Source organism: Myotis yumanensis, unplaced genomic scaffold (genome assembly GCF_028538775.1).
Source record: "Myotis yumanensis isolate MYYU_CA2020_CCGP unplaced genomic scaffold, mMyoYum1.0.hap1 SCAF_15, whole genome shotgun sequence".
Classification (NCBI taxonomy): domain Eukaryota; kingdom Metazoa; phylum Chordata; class Mammalia; order Chiroptera; family Vespertilionidae; genus Myotis; species Myotis yumanensis.
Genome location: NW_027223766.1, coordinates 36,146,445 through 36,168,033, shown reverse-complemented (window position 1 = coordinate 36,168,033; position 21,589 = coordinate 36,146,445). Strand labels below are relative to the sequence as shown.

At 37.9% G+C, this 21,589-nt stretch overlaps 1 protein-coding gene and 1 non-coding gene across 2 annotated transcripts in view; one reads left to right on the top strand and one right to left on the bottom strand.

Moving 5' to 3' along the window:
• Positions 1-782: 782 nt before the first annotated feature.
• PKHD1L1 (PKHD1 like 1) overlaps positions 783-21,589 on the top strand; it is a 127,851-nt gene continuing 107,044 nt past the window's right edge. Inside the window, exons 1-9 of the mRNA XM_070392754.1 lie at positions 783-889; positions 2,556-2,645; positions 9,480-9,624; positions 10,754-10,862; positions 14,488-14,545; positions 15,634-15,727; positions 18,437-18,490; positions 19,021-19,094; positions 20,334-20,376. Of these exons, the coding sequence (XP_070248855.1) occupies positions 817-889; positions 2,556-2,645; positions 9,480-9,624; positions 10,754-10,862; positions 14,488-14,545; positions 15,634-15,727; positions 18,437-18,490; positions 19,021-19,094; positions 20,334-20,376 (740 nt within the window). The 5' untranslated portion in view covers positions 783-816. The remainder of the gene's footprint in view (positions 890-2,555; positions 2,646-9,479; positions 9,625-10,753; positions 10,863-14,487; positions 14,546-15,633; positions 15,728-18,436; positions 18,491-19,020; positions 19,095-20,333; positions 20,377-21,589) is intronic.
• On the bottom strand, positions 12,605-12,711 carry LOC138993589 (U6 spliceosomal RNA). The gene has a single exon (XR_011468305.1). It is a non-coding gene; the product is annotated as a U6 spliceosomal RNA (small nuclear RNA).

The following is a 21,589-nucleotide window of genomic DNA, read 5'->3' as shown; positions in this document are numbered from 1 at the left end:
ATATATATATATATATATATATATTTTTTTTTTTAATGTAAGTGTGCCATAAGCATTACAAGACCTCACTAGAATTCTGCGGAATTGGGGGCAGTGGAGAGGACACGTGCACTGGCTCTGGAGTCACTGTTTGAGTCCTCAGACTACACTTAGGTGCATGGCCTTAGGCAACTTAACCTTCTGTACTTTAGCGGGGCTAATAATAGCAACAGCAGTAGTAATAGTAATGGTAATGGTAATGGTAATGGTAATGGTAATGGTAATCGTCCTTTTGAGATTATTGTGCGTTGAAGTCTCTAGAGCACTAGACATGGTTTTGGGGACATCAGTAATACTAGTGTGATTGTCCATTAATGGGGAATAGCAGGAACTTATTTGAATGTAAAGGGGGAAATGTGTGAGGTTTGTGTATTCGTTGGACTTTCAGGCCCAGCTGGGGTCGATTAATAATCACAGCAGACAGGCCATGAAAGTATACAGGCCCAGAATTTTTGAAAAATTAGTAAGAAAGATAAGGCAAGGAAAGGGGGAAAGGGGCGAGACTCACGGAAAACTGGCCCATGGATCTCTCTTGTCAAAAGGAGTGGACAGCCTTAGGTTGTTGGCCCCCAGGTCTGAGCGTGGAGTGCGGGGTGGCCCCGCCGGGCTCGCCGCTCGCTCCCCTGCAGGATGCGTATCTGCGCGCAAATCCCAGGGCGCCGCCCCATCGCCGGGGGCGGGGCCGCCTCGCCTGCGCGTGGGAAGGTCGGGCGCGCGGGTGAGTGGCGATCCCCGAGCTGAGCGCAGGCGCGCGGGACTCCGCGAACTCGAGCGGCGATGGGACGCCTGTGGCTTTGGGGGACCTGGGGCTTCTGGGGGCTGCTCCTGTGCGCCGCGGACCCCCGCTCAGGTAACCCATGGGGGGCGCCAGGGGAGCGCGCGGGAGAAGCGCTTGTGGGCAGGTCCCTGCTCCTGGGGTCGCGGGACAGGCGGGGCCGCTGGACACCAGCTCGGGGCCAAAGCGATGGGTGTCGCCACCGCGCAAGCCTGGACCAAAGCACCTGGAAGGCGGGCCTGACCGAGACAGACCGAGGGAGAGGGAGCGATTGCTCTGAATTCATCCGTGTTGCTTGGGAGAGTTTGAGTCTCACCTCCTCCCCCCAAGTGACCTGTTGAAATGAGACATGTGGCCTGGGGAGTGGTGATGGGGGTCTAGGCCGGGGAGGCAGCCCGAGTCCTCCCTCTCTCTCTTCTTGGGTCCTTTGGCCCCACTTAGGGGAAGTCTCCCAGTGGGACAGAGTGGGTCTTTGCGGCGGTGCCAGTCACTTCCAGGGCCAGCTGCCCCGAGCCTTCAAAGTAATACCCAGGAGAGAGCTGGCAAGAGGCTGATAAGATAAGAAATTGGAGTTGTCCGCGGAGATAACTGGAGGATGAACCTGAGATAGGTGAGGAGCAGCAGGGTCCTGGAGATAGGATCCAGCTGGAGTTTCCTACGGGCGGCTGTGGGCTGCTGGAAGCTACCGAAGTGCCTGGAGCGGGAACAGCCGTGGGCTCTTGGCAAAGACAGGCCTAAAGCACAGAGGCTTTGGGTGAGGGGGCTAGTCTTTATGGTGGAGAGCTGTTGGCCTTGTAGGTGAAGTCCCTGCTAAACTTTTCTCAGGCAGGAATGAACCATACCATTATAACTTCATTCACCTTTCTCTTTCTTTGTGCCTCCCCCTCCCACCCCCACTTAAATTTTCCCACCTACTCTGAGAATTTGTTACTGGATTTACTAGTATCCAGATCTGTACAGTTTTTAGAAGAAAATAAACTCTACTGCTCACTGGGTATCTTTGAGTTGCTGTAACGCACTGCTTACAGTTCTCCAAGGAAGCCACTCACCCACCTTCTGTCTAGAACTCTTTGTCTTCCCCACAATTGGTCCAGTCTAAGCTAACTGATATTTGCCCTCCCAAATGCAGCAGGGGCACCTCTTTTCTCAATAAGGGGGTGTGACCCAAGACATATGGATGAATTGCCCCATCTGAGTCATCTATGGCCCCTGTGCTGTCTTGTGTCACTCTGTGCAGTGCAAGCTAAACTTCTGGGAAGTTGAGATTGTTATGCATTTTTATATCCTCAGGCACAGTAACACCTTTGGTTGAATGAATCCGTGACCTGTGCATTAAGAACTTGCTAACATCAGGAGGCTAGATCTTTCCTGAAGTCTTACTCTGCCATGGAAAACAATGTCTTCTTAAAACACAACATTCCTCTTTGCACCTGAAGTGTTCTTTGATTCTACTAGCTTTGCACTTCCTGTGTGCATGAATTTAAGGAATTAATAAGTGTTTTATAATGTGATAGATAAGAATGATGAAAATGATCAATGAGTAGTAACTGAGTTAATGACTTAACTCACTGTCAAGTCATTGGTTAACAGTAGAGCCAAAAATAAAACATTGGTATATTTACTTTCAGACTATAGCCTTCATGATACTTTTCTAACGATGTTGTAATACATGGTATGAAATTTGATGCTTGAAATGAAGTCCTTGATAATTTTCCCTCCACTGTATTTTAATATCTTTCAGATGGCTCTAAAATAATTCCTAAAGTCACAGAAATAATACCTAAATATGGCAGCATAAATGGAGCAACAAGACTGACTATCAAAGGAGAAGGTATGGTTGCCTTTTTGGCTTTTTTTTTTTTTTGCCAAGGTTAAGGTATTTTAAAGACTACTTCTTTCACATTCAGCGCCTTACGATTAAAAAAAAAATCCACTGGAGTTATTTCTCCACTTGGCCAGAGCAGTAGAACTCTATCCCCTTTAACAGTTAATGAAATTGCCAAGAGTGTTCTATCAACAAGATCATCTGAATTCATATTATAATTACTTGATTAATTCTAAGATCTGGGTTCTAATGACTAATCTACAGCTCAACTCGGCAATTGTTTGCTTTGCTCTTCATGGGTCTCTAATATTTAATTAGTTTTTATATCAAATAAAACATGTTGGGGGTTTAGGGGTGCAACGTTAGTAAGAGGGTATGATAGAGAAATAGGATGGTAATGGACAGAGAAAGGCAATTGACAGTAGAGCTTTGGATCCCTTCTCCTGCCACCAATCCTCATTATGTGCTTAATCAAAGCATGGGTTATGTATGACTCTCTTCTTGCCTGGTCTTGGGATGAAAATACAGTAAGCAATCAATGAATATATTTAATTACTACAATTAGAAAGAAATATGTGGTTCTTTTAACCACAAGGCCTTTGGGATCTAAATGGTTGTGGTACTTAGCTGCTTACAAATTTTTAAAGATGAGAAAGAAAATTTTAAAAAGAATATTAACAAAAGTGATTACTTAGTCTATAACAAGAAAAGAAATGAGAAGTTTTTGGAGTGAAAGAATTTACAAAGCAAGAAATGTAATTCTGATACATATATTATTTCTTTTTATTTTATTTATTTTTATTTATTTATTTATTTTATTGATTGAGGTATTACATATGTGTCCTTGTCCCTCCCTTACCCCCTTACCCCCCCCACTCATGCCCTCACCCCCCTGCTGTCTGTGTCCATTGGGTAGGCTTATATGCATGCATACAAGTCCTCTGGTTGATCTCTCCCCCTTATCCCCATCCTCCCCTACCTTCCCTCTGAGGTTTGATGGTCTTCTAAGTAATATTTCTGCAGAATTCAACCTTTCAAGGATATACTTAAAATGGTTTATGCCTCTAAGTTGTGAACAATATATTTTGAATTAAAGTGTTCTTTTTTAGAATTAAACACCTGGAGGCAATGTATTTGTTAAAGACTATTTTTAAAATGTCTTTATCTATAGTTCCTTTATATTGTAAATTGCTGTTAACAATGTGCTTGAAAGTTATTGGGTTTTTAAAAATATTTTTTACTTATTGATTTGAGAGAGAAAGAAAGAGGAAGGAAGAGAGAAAAACATCCATTTGTTGTTCCACCCACTCATGCATTCACTGGTTGATTCTTGTAAATACACTGACCAGGGATCAAATCCACAACCTTGGCTCATCAGGACGATGCTCCAAACATCTGAGCTACCCGGCCAGGGACAAAAGCAATTTGTTTTTTTAACATTGATTTACACGCATGAAAGAAATACCCAGATTAAAGCAAAAACAATAAAACAACCCAGCTATTTTCTTATCTTGAGACCTGAACTTTTTCTAATCCAGGAACCATAGCTTGAGTTTATGTACATAGATCCAAATCATCCCTAGTTAGAAATAGAAAAAACACTCTTCTCTTAAGGCAGTGTGGAAGAATATCCTTGTTAATCTAGCTATCACCTTTGCTCTTTTGTGTACTTTCTGAGGCTCGGGAATAATAATCCTATGAAGCACAAAGTGTCATGGTGAATGTCTAGTTTTCCCCATCAGCATCAATTTATAGGTGCTTTTGGCAGAGAATTCTAGAGCAGTTAAATCTTTTTGAATTGCAGATACCAGCACCTCCCCCCAGATTTGTCTTCCTTCTCCCTGCTTTAATGACACACTGTTGGTGACTAAAAATGTGTTAGCATGTGTCTTTCTCAGAGGCTGAGTCTAGTTACTGTTTTATGTAAGTTGGCGGGGTGGGGGGGGGGGCATGATATATATACAGAATGTGTATAAAGCAATGATAATGAATTTGCAAAACACACCACAGCTCCTATAGCTACATGAATATAGTACTTGAACAAAGCTTATTTGGAAGGGAATATATGCATGATCCATCAGTGTTGTCTCTACCTGATGCTCCATGTGTAGAATGACACATAGAGTTAAGTTATTAACCACACAAGAACACTTTCCAAATGAAATTGTAAATGTCAGATGATTACTCAAATGTTGGTCCCATATGACTGTTTAAGTGTTTTATTTTTGTAAACATTATGAAAAAATGAACTATCATAGAAATGTTTTACTTAGAGAGTGATTTCTCTGAAATTTCACCTTCTAGAAAGATCTACTTTAATATTTTGATGTATCCAAGTGACTTTTGGCTATTTCTACATGATACAGGCAATATTTGTTCTAAAGGCTGTGCTTCAGGAACCAAAGATACATGATTTTACAGTCATGATGCCCACGTAAAAGTGTTTTGTGCAATGGCATGATCATAGAAGTACTTCTCTGTCCTTTTAACATCTTAAATGGATATTAACTGATTTGAGAGGTTGTGTTATTATTTTGCTAAGTTCTAGAGTGTTTCTAACTATTGGTTTTATTACATTATATTCACACCTTGTGTTTATTAATTGTCTTCCTTAATATTTATCATGTTTCCCTTTATTTAAAAATATCAGTAAGATAGAAGGAGTAATAATTAACTTTTGGGTCTTTTTTCTGTATTTTGCTGTTACAGTGTCCGGCATATATATTTTTGTTAATGTGAAGTGTTGAATTACACAATTTTTATAACATTATGGCCTTCAGTTCCATCTTTGCCACTTCCCACTATGTGCCTGTGGACAAGTTATTGCTCTAAGCCTCAGTTTCCCCATCAGTAAAATGGTTTAGTAATTCCTACCTGTTGCGGCTATTGTGAATATTAAAATGGATGATGTATCTAAGGTGCCCATATATGATATATGCCCCATAAATTAGAGCTAACTTACTGTGATTATTCTTTTGCATTTATGTTATAGTTTTAGTTTCATTCTTTAGGAGTTCCTTCCATTACACTGCACCTTTTTTCCCCATGATTTTCAATATTACAGCTTTTAAGTAGCTTTATACACTCTCAACCCTGCTTTTCTGAAGTAGAGAAACTGTAACAGCCAGAATTGACCATGGCAGCTGGCATCGTCCATGAAGGCTGCTATCAGGAGGCCCCGGTTTTCGTGCCTGGCAAATCTTGTCTCCAGTTTTTCTGCAAAAGAAAAAAAAAATACATCAACATGTTAGGAATTTCCATTTGAAGTCTCAACCTTTTCTGTTTCCAGGGTACACCCAACCCTTCCTGTGATCTTTGTCCTTTGGAGTACTTCCAGAGGGATCTCTTTGTGCCCAATTATTTATTTACAATTATGCTTTTCAATTAAAATTGTTTTTAAAGGCGATACTTTTGAATTTTTTAAAAAAATATAATTTTAAATTAAAAGTCTTTTAAAAGGTGACTCCTCTGTATTTTATTAACTCTTTGGAATTAGCTGAAAAAAAATAGAAATATTTCTATGCTTTTTTTTTAGCAACATTTATAATGAAAATATTTACAAAAATCTTACCAATTTGGTTCACATTTTTTCCATAGATTTTACTCCTACGGTATATATATATATATATATATATAGAGAGAGAGAGAGAGAGAGAGAGAGAGAGAGAAACAACTCCTAAGCTAAAACAGCATCATCTTTTGTTAGTGTTATTTTTTAGACTTGTATTTGTCTTAGAAAAGCTGGAGAACATATCTGCATTACCATATCATTCATGTGACATGTACCTGATAGGAAAATAATACATACATCACATCCTGAGCCACATCACAATGAAAACGTTCCATTCTTTAGTTAGTTGCCAGCATCCCTTCCGTGTATTCCAAACTCAATGTGAGCTCCAAAGATAAGCAGGAGTTGGCAGAAGGAACATGCAGGTTTGCAAGTAGCTTGCTTTTCTGTGTGTTCATGTGTCTTCTCATAATTCCATTTTAGCAGTAACTTCCTTTCTAGATTCAAAACTGAGTTCAATGCAAATATCTTTTCAGATGTTAAATTGATGCTTATATTTGCACCTTAGTCTATGCTGGATGAGTCATGTTGAGTTAACGTTTAAGCTTAGAAGAAGAAAATGGTGTTTATTAAAATCCCTACCGTTTGTTGAGTTTCTACTTACTTTTTTTTATAGATAAAGGATAGCAGAGGAGACACATGTCTGGAGGAAGTTACATTGGGTAACAAGGGATAGCCTTGTAATGTGCATCTTTAATATTATTTTTCTCTGAATATCACAAATATGCCTGGTGGGCATCTACAACCCAGATCTGAATCCTGGGCCCCACTTACTAGTTTTCTGGTAGTTTTTTAAAGAGATATTAATACTGGACCTAAACCTCAGGATTTCTGTGACTAAGAATAAGAGTAGATATCAACTAAGCTCTAAACATATGAGCCAGGCACCATGTTAAGCAATATATATATGGCTGTGCATGGGCCAACACCATGGAATCCCTTTCACCAATGCTAAGCTCCCCATTCCTGTTGCTGAATACCTGACCTGCTCAGAGACCAACACCGAGCTCTCAAGAGAGACCATCCTTCACAAAGTTCACCCCCCGACTTAGTGACAAGTTATCTGCATCACTCTCCTTCTCTCATGGGAAGAACAGAGATTCCTATTGCTGAACTGGCACCTACTCCAGACATGAGTTTTGCCTTCTCTTTCCATAGCGCTTTTGCCAGGACTGTCTTCTGAGAGCCTAGGGAGCCTGATTTACTGCCAGGAGATTCCACAAATAGTGCCTCAGAACAAGAAATGCATTTATTGTGAAAAGTTATGATAACAGGTACATGACCCTGAAGCCTGCGTCACCCTGAAACATACGGCTTAGTAGAATGATGAATGTCCTACAACCTTAAGGGATGGATAAGTTCCCAGCTTGGGAACAACATCCTGTGGAATGGAATGCTGTCCTTCATCATATGCCACATGCAGTGAGCCAATGGCTGATGCATGCTGTTGTTTCCCAATAGATAGAATACAGGGAGCTGGAAATGAAGGGCTCCCCCCTCCCAACCCCCTATCATTAGCACTCCCAGTGATCCAGAAATTGAATCTGTGCTTTCTATCCTTGCAATTTTAGGTTCTTCCATGGCTCCCAATATGGGTTCCACTAAACTAAAACTACCACTACTACCTGATCATTTGAATCCATCAAACATAATTAGTAGACAACTAGAGGTAATCAATTCTGATGATCATGAAGAGGTAGGGCAGCTTTACCTAATGCAGATAAGGTGGAGTATGTCTGGAAGTCACAATATTCATGGAGGCAAATCTTGGCTTCCAAGTCCAGTGAATCGGCAGTTATGGTGACCACAACCTAACAAGGGCAAGGCAGCTAAGGGCTCAGATCTTGAGGATGAAGGTTAGTGTCACTCCATTAGCTGAGATGCTAGCCAAGGATAAGGGAAATCTACAATGGGGGATAGAGAGGGGCCAGGTGAACGTTCATTATAGCCTCAGGACCAGATGTATTAGTGTGGCCTGTAGCTTGTCCGACTAACACCCCTTGTATTAGAGCCTTAGCAGAGCTCTCATACAGTCACCACCTAAGAGTCTTGATAATGGATTGTATTTAAAGTGTAGAGCATGAGAATTTCTGGATGGTGCCATTTCTGGATGGGCTATATCAGGTGCCTTGTATGCTCAGCCTCACATCCTCTTGTCCTCACCTGTGGTTCTAGCCACAGTTGTGTCAAATAGTCCCCCCTGTATAGACTGTGACTCAATCTATACTTTCAGCTTCTTGCTTTAACTTCTCCCAGCATAGCTTTGTCTACTGTCCCCGGGCTTCTCCAATGGAGGGACTTGGGACATGCAGCCCACATGGCAGATATGCTGCCTGAAAGGGCAGTGGGTTATTTCCCCCGTGGGAACCCTCAGGTGATGGGGACAGGATGTGATGAATACATGCTTTTTGCTGTTGATTCTTCGATTGTGAAAAGCAGTCTCTATTTTTCTTAGAAGTTACCAGTAAGATTGAGTCTCAGTTGTCCTCAGTGGTGCCCACTTTTCTTTGTTCAGGTTTTACTCTACCTTGTCCCTAAGAAATCACCACCCAGATAAACTTCTTACAAGTCCTCACCTCAGACTTTGCTTTATAGGAACTCATGGTAAAATAGTGGTATAGTGTTACCCTCATGCAATCTTTCTATACCCTTTAGCATGCTTTATTTTTATAGCCGTTATCTGCACAGGATATAGTATATAGCATCAGGTGATGTATACATGTAAATATATATATATATATATATATATATATATATAAATTTTGTCACCCTGGCTGGTGTGGCTCAGTTGGTTGGGCACCAAAGGGTTCGATTCTGGTTGGGGCACATGCCCAGGTTGCATGCTCCATCTCAGTAGGGGATGTACAGGAGGTAGCCGATTGATGTTTCGCTCTCACATCAATGCTTTTCTCCCTTCCTTGCTCTCTTAAAATCAAGATAACTATTCTTTATAAAAATATATTTGTTTATTTGCTCCATCCCTCCCTATCCTACTACTGGAATATAAGCTGTTTGATTCCACCGCATTTAATAGCACCTGACAAATAATCAGTTCTCAAGAATTACTTTTATGATTTAAATTGATTAAAGTCTAACTTTTCTGCTCCCAAATAAGATTATAATCATAGGAATAAATATGAAATAAGCTAACTGCTTACTCAGTAGTACTATTCCCTATTATTTATTGAATAATTCAATACTTAATGACAATGGTTAGCACTCTAAAAACAGAATCCATTAATAATAATTGAGTGTTTTTACTTTCCCAGGTTTTGCTCAAGCAAACCAGTTTAACTATGGAGTTGATGATGCTGAGTTGGGGAACACTGTACAATTAGTTTCTTCTTTTCGATCCATTTCTTGTGATGTAGAAAAAGATGCAAGTCATTCAACTCACATTACATGCTATACTAGGTATGTTTTAAACTATCTTTAATAACATCATTTTTATCATATCAGAAGTTCAGTTATGCATATTAGTATTTTAATAGTTTTATCACTCTGGCTGTTAAAATAATGTTTATTCTGATTATCAGCTGTTTTTGATTTTGTGATTTTAGACGATTTTATACCTTTATTACAATCAATTATAATGCTCTTTCCACATATGGGCATGATAAAATATATTCTATATTCTTGTCCAGGTTATTAGAGCTATTATCATTATTGATCTCTTTTAGAAGATGAATGGCTACTATTAAATTGTAATGATGCTCCTCAAAATATCAAAATTATGCTTTCCTGTCAGGTTTGATTAATTTTGTTCAATATCTTGACATAGCCATTAAGATTAAAGACGATAGTTTGTATAGTGACATTTCAAGTTTTTTACTATTGGCCCAAATTACTGTTTGTTATTAGTAATTTAGTGAAAAAATTAATCATTTTAAACTGTAACTTTCAGTATTGTAACATGTAGCATATATTACAGAGGAATTCATCTACTTTAGGCTTGTTGGCTTTTTTTTTTTTTTAGCAAAAGCTCACTTAAGGAGAAACTTGATTAAAACTTCTTTTTAAACAAAGCAAGGTGACATATGACTTTTTAAAAAATATGTTTTTATTGATTGCAGAGAGCAAGGGAGAGGGAGAGAAACATCAATGATGAGAGAGAATCACAGATCAGCTGCCTCCTGCACACCCCCTACTGGGAATCAAGCCTGTAACCTGAGCATGTGCCCTTGACTGGGAATCGAACTCAGGACCCTTCAGTCCACAGGCTGACACTCTAGCCACTGAGCCAAACCGGCCAGGGCTATGTGACTATTTTTAATGATTATTATTACATTTGTTGTCATTGCATTTATTTTCCAATAAGCATCAATGCACTTAGAATAAGCATTTGCTCGAGGTCCATAATTTAGAATTTGCCGTGCAGAATTCAGGAGGGAATCATCTTTTCAAAATGTAAAGTAGAACTTAACCGTCCACCAGTTAAAATTGTAGACAGCCCTTCAAAAATGACATGTAGTCTTTTCACTAGTACTATACGTTCAGTAAAAGGGTCATTGCATTTCTTACATGTTCTTCCTTTGCCTTCCAGAGCAATGCCAGAAGATTCCTACACTGTTCGAGTCAGTGTGGATGGGGTTCCTGTTACAGAAAATAATACCTGCAGAGGTCTCATCCACAGCAGAGCATGCAGCTTCTACGTATGTGGGAGCTCGTCTTTAACTTACAGATAATTGATCTTACACTTCCCTTCGTGTGGAACTGGGTTTTTATCTTTTAATTTTTAATTTTACAGATTGTTATCTGTGTCCACATTTAAAGACATGTGAGCATGTAGCTAAGGATAATTTCACCCAGTTTTAATTATCCCCCATAGCAATAGAATCTCTTTTATTACTTCTGATCTCTTTAAAAGGTTTCCCCTTTTTAAAATTACTTTTATTAATGGGTTAAACTTTTATACATCCAAGTTATTTTCTTGTTTACACTTTTTTTTTTCTCTTTCTCCATTTCTGTTTTCGGCTTGATTCTTCTTTTTCCTATTTTCATTGGAGTCACCTTCATTTTGAATAGAAACATAATGATTTTTCTTTCTCCAGTAAGCCATTCTCTTCCTTACCATGAAAGTGTGAAATAATAAGTCTGAAGTTATCCTTAACCTCACATTTGAAAATCTGTCTCTTTTGTTGTTAGTCTAAAAATCTGTCCTTTTAAGTACAAATCTGGGCTTTTTTAAAAATATACATTTTTATTGATTTCAGAGAGGAAGGAAGAGGGAGAAAGAGATAGAAACATCAGTGATGAGAGAGAATCATTGATTGACTGCCTCCAGCACACCCCCCACTGGGGATTGAGCCCACAGCCCGGGCATGTGCCCTGACCAACAGTGACCTCCTGGTTCATAGGTCGATGCTCAACCACTGAGCCATGCCAACCGGGCCAGATCTGGGCATTCTTTAGGTTGTCCCTGAATGAGAATGGAGGGACACCTGACATTTATGGAGAACGGACTTTGTGTTAGCTTATTTTGTTTGTATTATTTTGTATCCACGCATCCCATTCTGCATCAACAGCGCCCCACCTCCAAACACTTGATTTCTAAAAAAATGTTGCCCAAGTTTCTGTGTTATTTCTGTTTTCTGCGGTGTCCTGTGTTTCTGTAGATGGACTCTTAATCTATTTCTAGTCCATTTGTTTTCCTCTACATTACAGTAGTTCCCCCATTACCCACGGGGGATAAGTTCCAAGTCCTCCAGTGGATGTTTGAAACTGCAGAGAATACTGATCCCCAATCAACTTCCTCAACTCTGCCAGAAATGTGGCAGCTGCTTCTTCATTGGCAAATGCAGTAATTTTTATATTTTTCAGTCCTAACCTCTTCCTGGCTCTGTGTAACCATCTCTGACTTGCAGTAAATGGCTTGATGTCACTCGATGCAGGGAATCCCTTGCTGAAGTCTTCCTATCATTTTTTTTTTTATTTCTTTACTAAATCAAGAACTTTCACCTTTTCACTAAAGGAAGTACTTTACAGTTTCTCTTTGTCATGTCCAAAGGGGCAGCTTCACTACTCTTGTGCTTGGGGCCATTTTAAAGTAAAATAAGTATTATTTGAACAAAAGCACTGTACACTATGACAGTCAATCTCATAACCAAGACAGATACTAAGTGACTGACGGGCAGGGAGCATGTACAACGTGGAGACGCTGGACAAAGGATGAGTCGTGTCTCAGGAGGACGCAGTGGGACTTGTGAGATTTCATCACAATCGTCAGAACAGCACATAATTAGAAACTATGAATTGTTTATTTCTGGAATTGTCTGTAATATTTTTGGACCCATGGATAACTGAATTATGAATAAAGGGGGACTAACTGTATTTGTTTTTAAGTGTAGAATTAGATTTGTATATCTCTCCGTTAGAGATAATTCTTTTTCTTTTTTTAAGTATGGAATACTTCACAAATTTGCATGTCATCCTTGCACAGGGGCCATGCTAATCTTCTCTGTATCATTCCAATTTTAATATATGTGCTGCCGAAGCGAGCACCAGATAATTCTCTATTTTGCCCATCAGCTCTGCTCTTTACCTATTGGGTATTAATTTTGTTTTTCACATTGTAGTATATTTCCCTTTTGCAGTAGTTATTTCTCATTTTGCTTTTGGAAAAGAAGTTGGCATATGTTTACCTGGATAATAATTGCCAATAATTAATATGTAATTGACTGTATTCTCTCTTTACTCTCACAACAACCCTATGACTGCATACTATTATTATTATCACTATTTTATGGATAATAATACTGAGAAATTACCTTACTTACCTGAAGTCATGCAGCGTGGCGGTGGTAGAGCTCATATTTTCATTTAGACAGCCGGACTCCAAAACTGGATTCTCAATCATCATTCCCTCCTGCCTAGTATATATGCTTGAATATCTCTAACAGTTGTGTGTTAGTTGCTATTTGCTGCCATAAAAAATTTACCCAAACTTAATGACTTACAACAACACAGCTTTATTACTTTTCCTCTTTGTAGGTTAGAAATCTGTAGATCTCAATGGGCTAAAATCAAGGTGCCAAGAGGTCTGCATTTCTTTGGGAGGATCTAAGGGAGAATTTGTTTCCTTGCTTTTTCCATCTTCTAGACCAATGCAGTTCAACCTTTTCCACCTCATGGCACACATAAACTAATTACTAAAATTTTGCAGCAGGCTAAAAAATACGTTTTTGTGCTGATCTGACCAAAAAATAGGTATAATTTTGACTCATTCACACAGGATGGCTATTGTTGGGTTGGCTGCTGTCATTTTTTTTTTTTTTTTTCATTTGACAATCAAAGGGAAAAGAGGTCAGTGCCTCTGACTAAAGAGTCAGGTATTGCATGTTTTTAAAATTCTTGCAGCCCACCAGCGTGCCTCTTGCGGCTCATCGGTTGAAAGTCACTGTTCTAGACTGAGGTTGCCCACAGTCTTTGGCTTGTGGTACCTTGCTCTGCTTTCAGAGCCAGCAGTGGTGGTTGAGTTCTTATCACACTGCCTCACTCTGACCTTGCTTCCGTTGTTGCATCTTCTTCTCTGACTCTGGCTATTCTCTCGTCCTCTTCCATTTATAAGGACCCTTGTGATCATATGAAGCCCAGATAGATAATCCCAAATCATCTCCCTCTTCTAAGATCAACACATTAGCAACCTTAATTCCATCTGTACTATCTGCCATGTAACCTAACATATTCACAGGTTTTGTAGATTAGAGGCATGGACATCTTTAGGGGGGCATTATTCTGTCTGTCACAAAGTATTAGTTTCCATCACACCGGTGGCCTCCTGGAATTCTGCTCTCTTCCAGTTCCCATTTGCTATCACAGTTCTTAAGATTTATGCCTGCACTGCTCCAAAAAAGTATCTTAAGCTCGCTTTGATGGACTTTTCCCAAGTTTTGCTTCATGTTTTTTGAAATATGCATTGTTGTTTTTCTTCTTGGGCTTAATCCAAAGTAGACTTTCTTTAATGTTATTCTACTGAATTCCTAAAGTCTTTATCAGAGAGTCTTATCACTGTGATTTGACTTACACTGATAAGGATGCTTGAATTTTAAAATTGCAAGCTAGAGACATTTTGAAATGAGAGAGGATTTTTAGGGGATAAGGAAAAGATCTTGAATAATCAGAATAATATTTTAAACTTTATTTAGATGTAACAAGGAATATTTTGATAGTGATCTTATGGATACTGTTTGAATAGAAATAATGTAAGAAGCAGAGATATTTCATAAAACTAGGAACAAATTAGAGATAAGACTGCTTAACGACAGTATTATTTTACAGGCAAAAAGTTTCAGAACTCCAACCATAAGGAGCATCACACCTTTATCTGGGACTCCAGGTCTGTTACATGGCAGCTGAAATATCTTTTTGGTTTGTGGTAATTAATTTACTTTTTAGTATGTAAAATTATTACATCTGAAAAATTATAAATAGCATTTTTCTGATTATACAATAAATGCCAATATTTTTTATAAAATGATTTTCAGTGTCTGCATAAGAATCTATATAATGTACTTAACTTTCCTCCTATTGGACATTTAACTGACTTTCAATGTTCATTATAATAACTATAGTTGTACCAGTTTATAACTCCAACAGGAATATATGAGAATGCCTTTTTCTGTAGCCTTGACAATTCTATGTACAAATTTTCAAGTATTTATATGAAAAATGTAAATTTAAAAAAACATTTCTAATTTTTTAATTTATGTAATTAAATTTACTTATATTTGCTGACTATTTGTATTTTTTCTTTTATAAATTACCTGTTTTTCTCCTTAGTTTAAATTAAATCTAGTCAGCATTTTAGATTAGATTATGAGAATTATTTATATTTTAAGGATATTAACCATTTATATGTCATATATGGAGGGAATATTTTTTAATTTATCATTTGCTTTTAAAATTGACTAGCAGTTTTTCTGTCATTCAGTTGCTTTTAATTTTTATTATCAAATCTGTAAATATTAACCTGTGTTATGTCTTCTTAGTTTTTATGCTATAGAAGATTCCCAAATACCAATTATATAAATATTACATAAATTTTCACCTACTTTTTAAGAGTTTTATTTTTTTATTTAATTCTTATTTCACCTAGGGTTGATTTTATTCTGTAGTATAAAGTAGGGACTCATTTATTTTTTTCCAGTTAAGTCACCCATGACTTCAGTGATATTTATTGAATAATTAACTCTGTCAGGAAGCACCTCTTTAATCTATAAATATTTATAGATACTTCCTTAATACTATAGGTACTCATTAATGTTTTATTGTATTTATTGTTTTAGAACAATGCTAAGCTGTACTGGTGAGCATAAATTATAAGTATTTGGATGCCCATTTTATTGAAAGACCTGCTAGTGTTTTGGTAGTAAGTGTGTGGGCCTATGGGTAGATTTTCTTACAGAATTTTTTGTTTCTTTTTAGGTACACTAATAACAATCCAAGGCAGAATCTTCACTGATGTCTATGGAAGTAATACTGCACTAAGCTCAAATGGGAAAAACGTTAGGATTCTGAGGTAAATTATTGATGTGGAAACATATCCGTATAAGTTATAGAACCAACATGATATTCCAAAAATAATGGTCAAATTACATTAAAAACCACTACAATGGAATTAACCAGTGTTTTGTCAGCCATATTATAGGAAGAAAAAGAGATTGTTGGATGATGCATTGACATGGAGACATCATTCTTTTTCTATGATGGATTTTAGTAATAAAAGGCAGATGGAGGCAAGTGCTAGAGCAATTGAGTTAAAGTCACAAAACTTTATTACTAGGGAATTTTGTTACTTCATTTAACCGCCTCTTTTTGCACACATAAAAAACAAAAACAACCCCCCCCCCAAGAATCCTAAAGGTCCAAAGCTTAGTCAAGGTCAGGAGGAGACTGCAAGTCTGCTAACGTGCAATTTGCCATGGTGTACAGAAGTGCGCTAACGCTGGAAACCATCAATAACTTATTAACAAGCTTGAATTTGAATCCTGGTTGTTCCACTTACCAACTGTGGACCAGATGGTCATATTGTCTACATTTTGGACTGGAAACCAGCATTTTGACTAGAGTTCTCATCCTGTAGCATAGGTGGAGTTATCCCAGTCCTGCCTTACAAGACTGAAAGACTGTTCATTTCCTACTGAAGCAAGTACAGAATCAGTACCAGGGCTTTCAAGTGCTTCTCCTTGTTGAATACATATACACAGTGGATAAATGGATAAATTAAACAATTTAGACAGCACACAGACATGTACACTTGCACATATAATTTTGTAAAACATGCAATTCAAAAGGTTTTATTTACTAAATGAAATAAAGTTGATTTATCAGGCATTTTATGAGGCATAACTCTCAAATAACCTTTGCATGCATCTATAATCTGGAAATGTTCATATTGATCCTTATATATAAGAAAATATGGACAGCTTAGCATAAATACAGATCTTGTTTGCTACTGTACAACTGAGTGTTATGAATGATTTCTCATTCTTACATGGGATTTTCTAAATCATCCTTTTCCATAATACTGCCAAGAAACAGGAAGTTTAACTTTCTAAAAGAGATTCCTTTTTCCCCCTGACTGTAGCTGAAGTTACTTCTGTTTAATACAAAGGAATGGATGGAAATTAGGTCATAAAATCACAGAATTACAGTCAGCAGGAACCTCAGAGGTCAGGCTACCCAGCCCTCACACTCTGGAAACCCTGAAGTACCATGTATAAATAAACATAGAAAGAATTTCACACCCCTATTCGTAGGAGGAGAGGAGACCTTAGACCTGCATTTATCTCATTTTCACCACATTAATTGTGACAGTAGGGTCCGAGGCATTTCACTGTGCCTGAATTCTATTAGCACGGAGCAGTGGACTGCTTACTGGGCAGGAAGGAAGGACATCCCAGTGCTCAAGCTGCTTCTGCTACTCACAAGTCTTGTCAATTTGCCCAAATCTCCAAATCCAGACCAGGTACAAATTATAGAGGACATGCAAATGACTACAATGAGCTAGTGACTACCAAGGAGATTTAGATCCAAAAGATCAGGTGAGTATTATCATAGACAGGCAAACCCAGACCAGTGTGGGAATTACTGGGTGTGGTTAAGAGCAAACAGGGAGCTGACTGTCTGGGTTTAGATTTTTGCTCTACCCTTACTGGTCACAGGCTTAGGCAAGCTACTTAACCCTCCTGTCTCAGTCTCTTCATCTATGTAGTGACAGGATAATGGTTACCAGTTTATAAAAGGTTGCAAGGATTAAGCATGGTAAGTGCCTATAAGTGTTTGTCAAAATTATTATTTAGGTGCAGTGAGGCAGGGGATTAGAGGGAGGATATGAATCCATAAATCTATAATGGGTACAATAATTCAGGTTACTTTCTTTATAAACCTAATGTACTCACCAAATGAAAGGATTTGTAGGTAAAAGTATATTTAAAAGCTCAAAAAGGGGACATCTGTAGTATTTTTAACGATAATGATATATTTTTTTTGGAATGTTCAAAATTCTCTACAAACAGAATTTCTTCTATTTTAAGTTCAGGTTTATGCCTGGCCTTATTTTCAGTCTGGGATTTGCTGTCACAGAAGCTGGGTGGTTTATTATGATGATGCCAAAAATACAATAGTAGTCAGTAACCTGCAGGCCTCCAATAGCATCAGGTTCTATCAGCCATAAAGCAATTGGTTGACTTTATCAGCTGCAGAAATGCAAAGACAGTTGTTCTCTCTCTCCAGCCTTCCCCTTCCCCTTCTCAGTTTCTTATTCCCATTTCCACCTTACTGATGCTGTTAGATATTCTTTTCATCCTGATTACTCTGTTATGGATCTTCTTTAATTCCTATAGTATGAAACTTACTGCAAAATTATGTTTCATTGAACCTCAGACGGAAGAGTCCCCATTATCTGTTTCTATGTTTTGTATTCCCATAGAGCTTATCACTTACTAACACACCAAATATGTTCTGATTGTCATATTTATGATCAGTCTCCCCAGTTAGAATGTCAGTCCCACAAGGGCAAGGATCTTTGTTTTTGTTTTTTCACTGATGTGTTCCAGTACCTAGAGTAAAGACTGCAACATAAGAGGTGTTCAGTGGATGTTTTTTGAATGACTAACTGAGTGATAGAGAGAAAAAATATAAGGTGGCATTGAGTTGGTGGGAGGAGAGCATTTTGAAACAATTTATTAAACATAACTTGTTCTTTTCTAATAAAATATTTATACAGAGTGTATATTGGAGGAATGCCCTGTGAGCTTCTTATACCACAGTCTGATGATTTGTAAGTAATTCAAATAATTTTCTTTAGAAAAATAAATAGTAGATATAAACATACTAAGTTTAAAGAGTAAATTCTAGCAATATCACTTAGCTGAATGCTTTATAAAACAATATAACATAAATTTTATAGTAGATTAGCAAGAATTTATAAACTTAGATATTACCTGATATCTCCCATTGTCTCCAGTATAGTATGATATTGACTTTTATTTAGATTATTATGAGAAAGATGTTCTGAGAAATATATTTTATCAAATAATTGTTTGACGTGGTGATATTTTAGACTTTAAGAGGAATACCATAGGGATAGTCAAATTAATTACACAAATTTCATTGTTCAATGAAGTCTTATTCAAATATCTTCAACCAAAGCTGGGCAATATTTTAATTTCACAGAAATTATTTTTGTAGCAAAGGTTTCTATCCGGATACTTATTATGAAATTCATAAGATGTTTTTAAGGGAGACACAGTATTTTAAAATTTTTAAAATTCAATGTAAGCTTTGAAATTAACATATATATTTTACTAGGTATGGTTTAAAACTAGATCATCCAAGTGGAGACATGGGTTCTATGATTTGTAAGACGACTGGAACTTACATTGGTAAATGCTGATCATCATTCTTCACATTTCAGAAATGCCTGTTTCCTTGTTTTGTATTCTCCTGTAACATCAGCTCTTTATGAAACGCTAGCATTTCCTCTTTTCCTTGGCTTCTTTTCAGTTTCCTGTAAGCATGTCTGAAATAAATTCCCTTTTTCCTAAGGTTTACATTTAAGGTAAGCTTCTTCACATTTCTTTTTCTCTTCTTCTGTCATCCAGAAGATTGCTTGGCAAATTTAGCCATTTCACTCTGTTTTTACCCCGTGCTCTGTGTACTCCGTATACATATACCTCTTAGTCTTTGAATGAACTTCAGGTCCTTCTGTCTCAGGGCCTTTGTAAGCTTCCCATTCTGAGAATCTATATATATAAAAGCCTAAGTGACCATTACGACCAAATGACCAGAATGATGGTCGACCAGTCACTATGACGTGAACTGACGATCAGGGGCCAGATGCTCATTGCAGGAGCTGCCCCCTGGTGGTCAGTGCGCTCCCACAGGCAACCTCCCGTGGCCCGTTCCCCCGGCCGGCCGCCGGCCAACCTCCGTGGCCCTTCTTGTGCCCCCACCCCTACCCCCTGCGGCCACTCCCCCTGGCCGGCCAACCTCCTGCGCCCCTCTCCCCCAGGCTGGCCAAACTTCCAGGGTCCCTCCCCTTGGCTCGGTGGCCCCCTGATAGGCCTCAATCGCCTACCAGGCCTAGGGAACCCACCTATGCATGAATTCGTGCACTGGGGCTCTAGTTTCAGATACCAGTAAAATGTCTTGTCTTAAAAAATAAATAAAAAGCCTTCCCTAATCCCCTGCCTTACATTCTCAGAGTTCACACTCCTTTTTCTTGATACCTTTTTCATAATTTATAGTTGTCTGATTGTGTCATTGCTCTCAACCAGCTGTATCCTTCACTAGCTAAGATGCTTTTAGGAGAAAGCAAACTGTGTGCTCACCCTCCATCTCCCAACCCCTGGCAGAATGTCCGACCCAATTAAATAGCTATTGAATGAATGGAAGAAATTTGGGGTCAATATGGTTACATATATTGTATATTACGTATATATTAAAATAGTAGGCGCTTCTTTAAGGTAGTTCTGTTGTCCTGTCTTTGAGGATTAATAGATGGTTGAATAATTACAGTTTTAATTTTAAATTTATTTGCTTTCAAGTCAGCTTTATAATATATAGTTATTGTTCTCCTATGATTGGGAGTTTAATTGATTGTGCATTTTAATTAATTCCAGGTCATCACAATGTCAGTTTCATCTTGGATAGTGATTACGGAAGGTAGGTCATTTTGTAAGTAATAATTTTCATAATTGATTAAACTGGGTAAATAAAATAAAAGAGTATATTTACTTTGTGCTATATATCCAGAGATTAAAAAAATTAATCATTTTCTTCCCACAAATTAACATTTTAGGTGTCTCTAACTTCCTTTCACTCATAGTTCTCTACCATGGCAGGATCACCCTATTCCTGGGTGCATTTGCAAATGTGTGGAGATATTTGTTGACTGACACAGAAACTGGGCCATGCTAATGGCCTTTGGTGGGCAGGACCAGGATGTGCCAAACCTAAATGAATTGTTCTGCCCAAAATGTCATAGCGTCTTCCATTGAAAAAATGAGCCAGTTAGCAGATATGTACATAAATCACATTACTTATCCATCAAATACTAATACAGATGTATTAGATCAATAACAAGATAGGTCTGTTGATTTCATTGTTGTCTCTGATGTGAGACTCAATGATTAGAAGTTTGAAAGATGGCAGTATTACAACCAAAGTAGATGTTATACCTGGCGTATGCTCACAGACGGGAAGAGAATATTTGTTCCCTCATGCCTGGAACTGCAGTTGAGTTGGTGACCCCAGAACTATTATCATAGTATTTTGAGATCATCTAGTTCTAGACATCTTGAGGCAATAGTTTCACAGTGATGCCTGTGCTGGACACTGTATTATAGACCAATATAGATTGGACCAAAAACCATGAAGAATGTTGTAATTCAGGGACAAACCAGAGTGGGTGATATGTAAATGGTACTAAGATTTACCTTTGTGATTTACAGGGGGCAAATAACTTAGTGTACCATGAGTTAACTGTCATTTTCTTCAAGGACGTGACATATTTACATAAGCTTGATAAAACAGGATAATAGGATTTTATTGAAAATGTGAGAAAGCCATGTTAGGAACAATAATTATTGAGTTTTAAATGATTTCTTGAACTATATATGGTTCTTTTAAGCTCTCAATGCCATCTTCACATGAGAAAAGTGAATTCTTATTTCTGAGACTTTGAAAGGTATTAATTGCCAAATCCATCATATGTCTCTCAGAGAAATAATTAGCCAAAAATAGAAGGTTTGAGTGATCAAGATTGAATGTGATTGATAAGTATACATAAATCAATATGCTGCATTAACATGCCCCCAAAATTTCAATTTAACAAAGCCAGCAAATTTTCACATAATTTAGGGAAATACCATAAAAT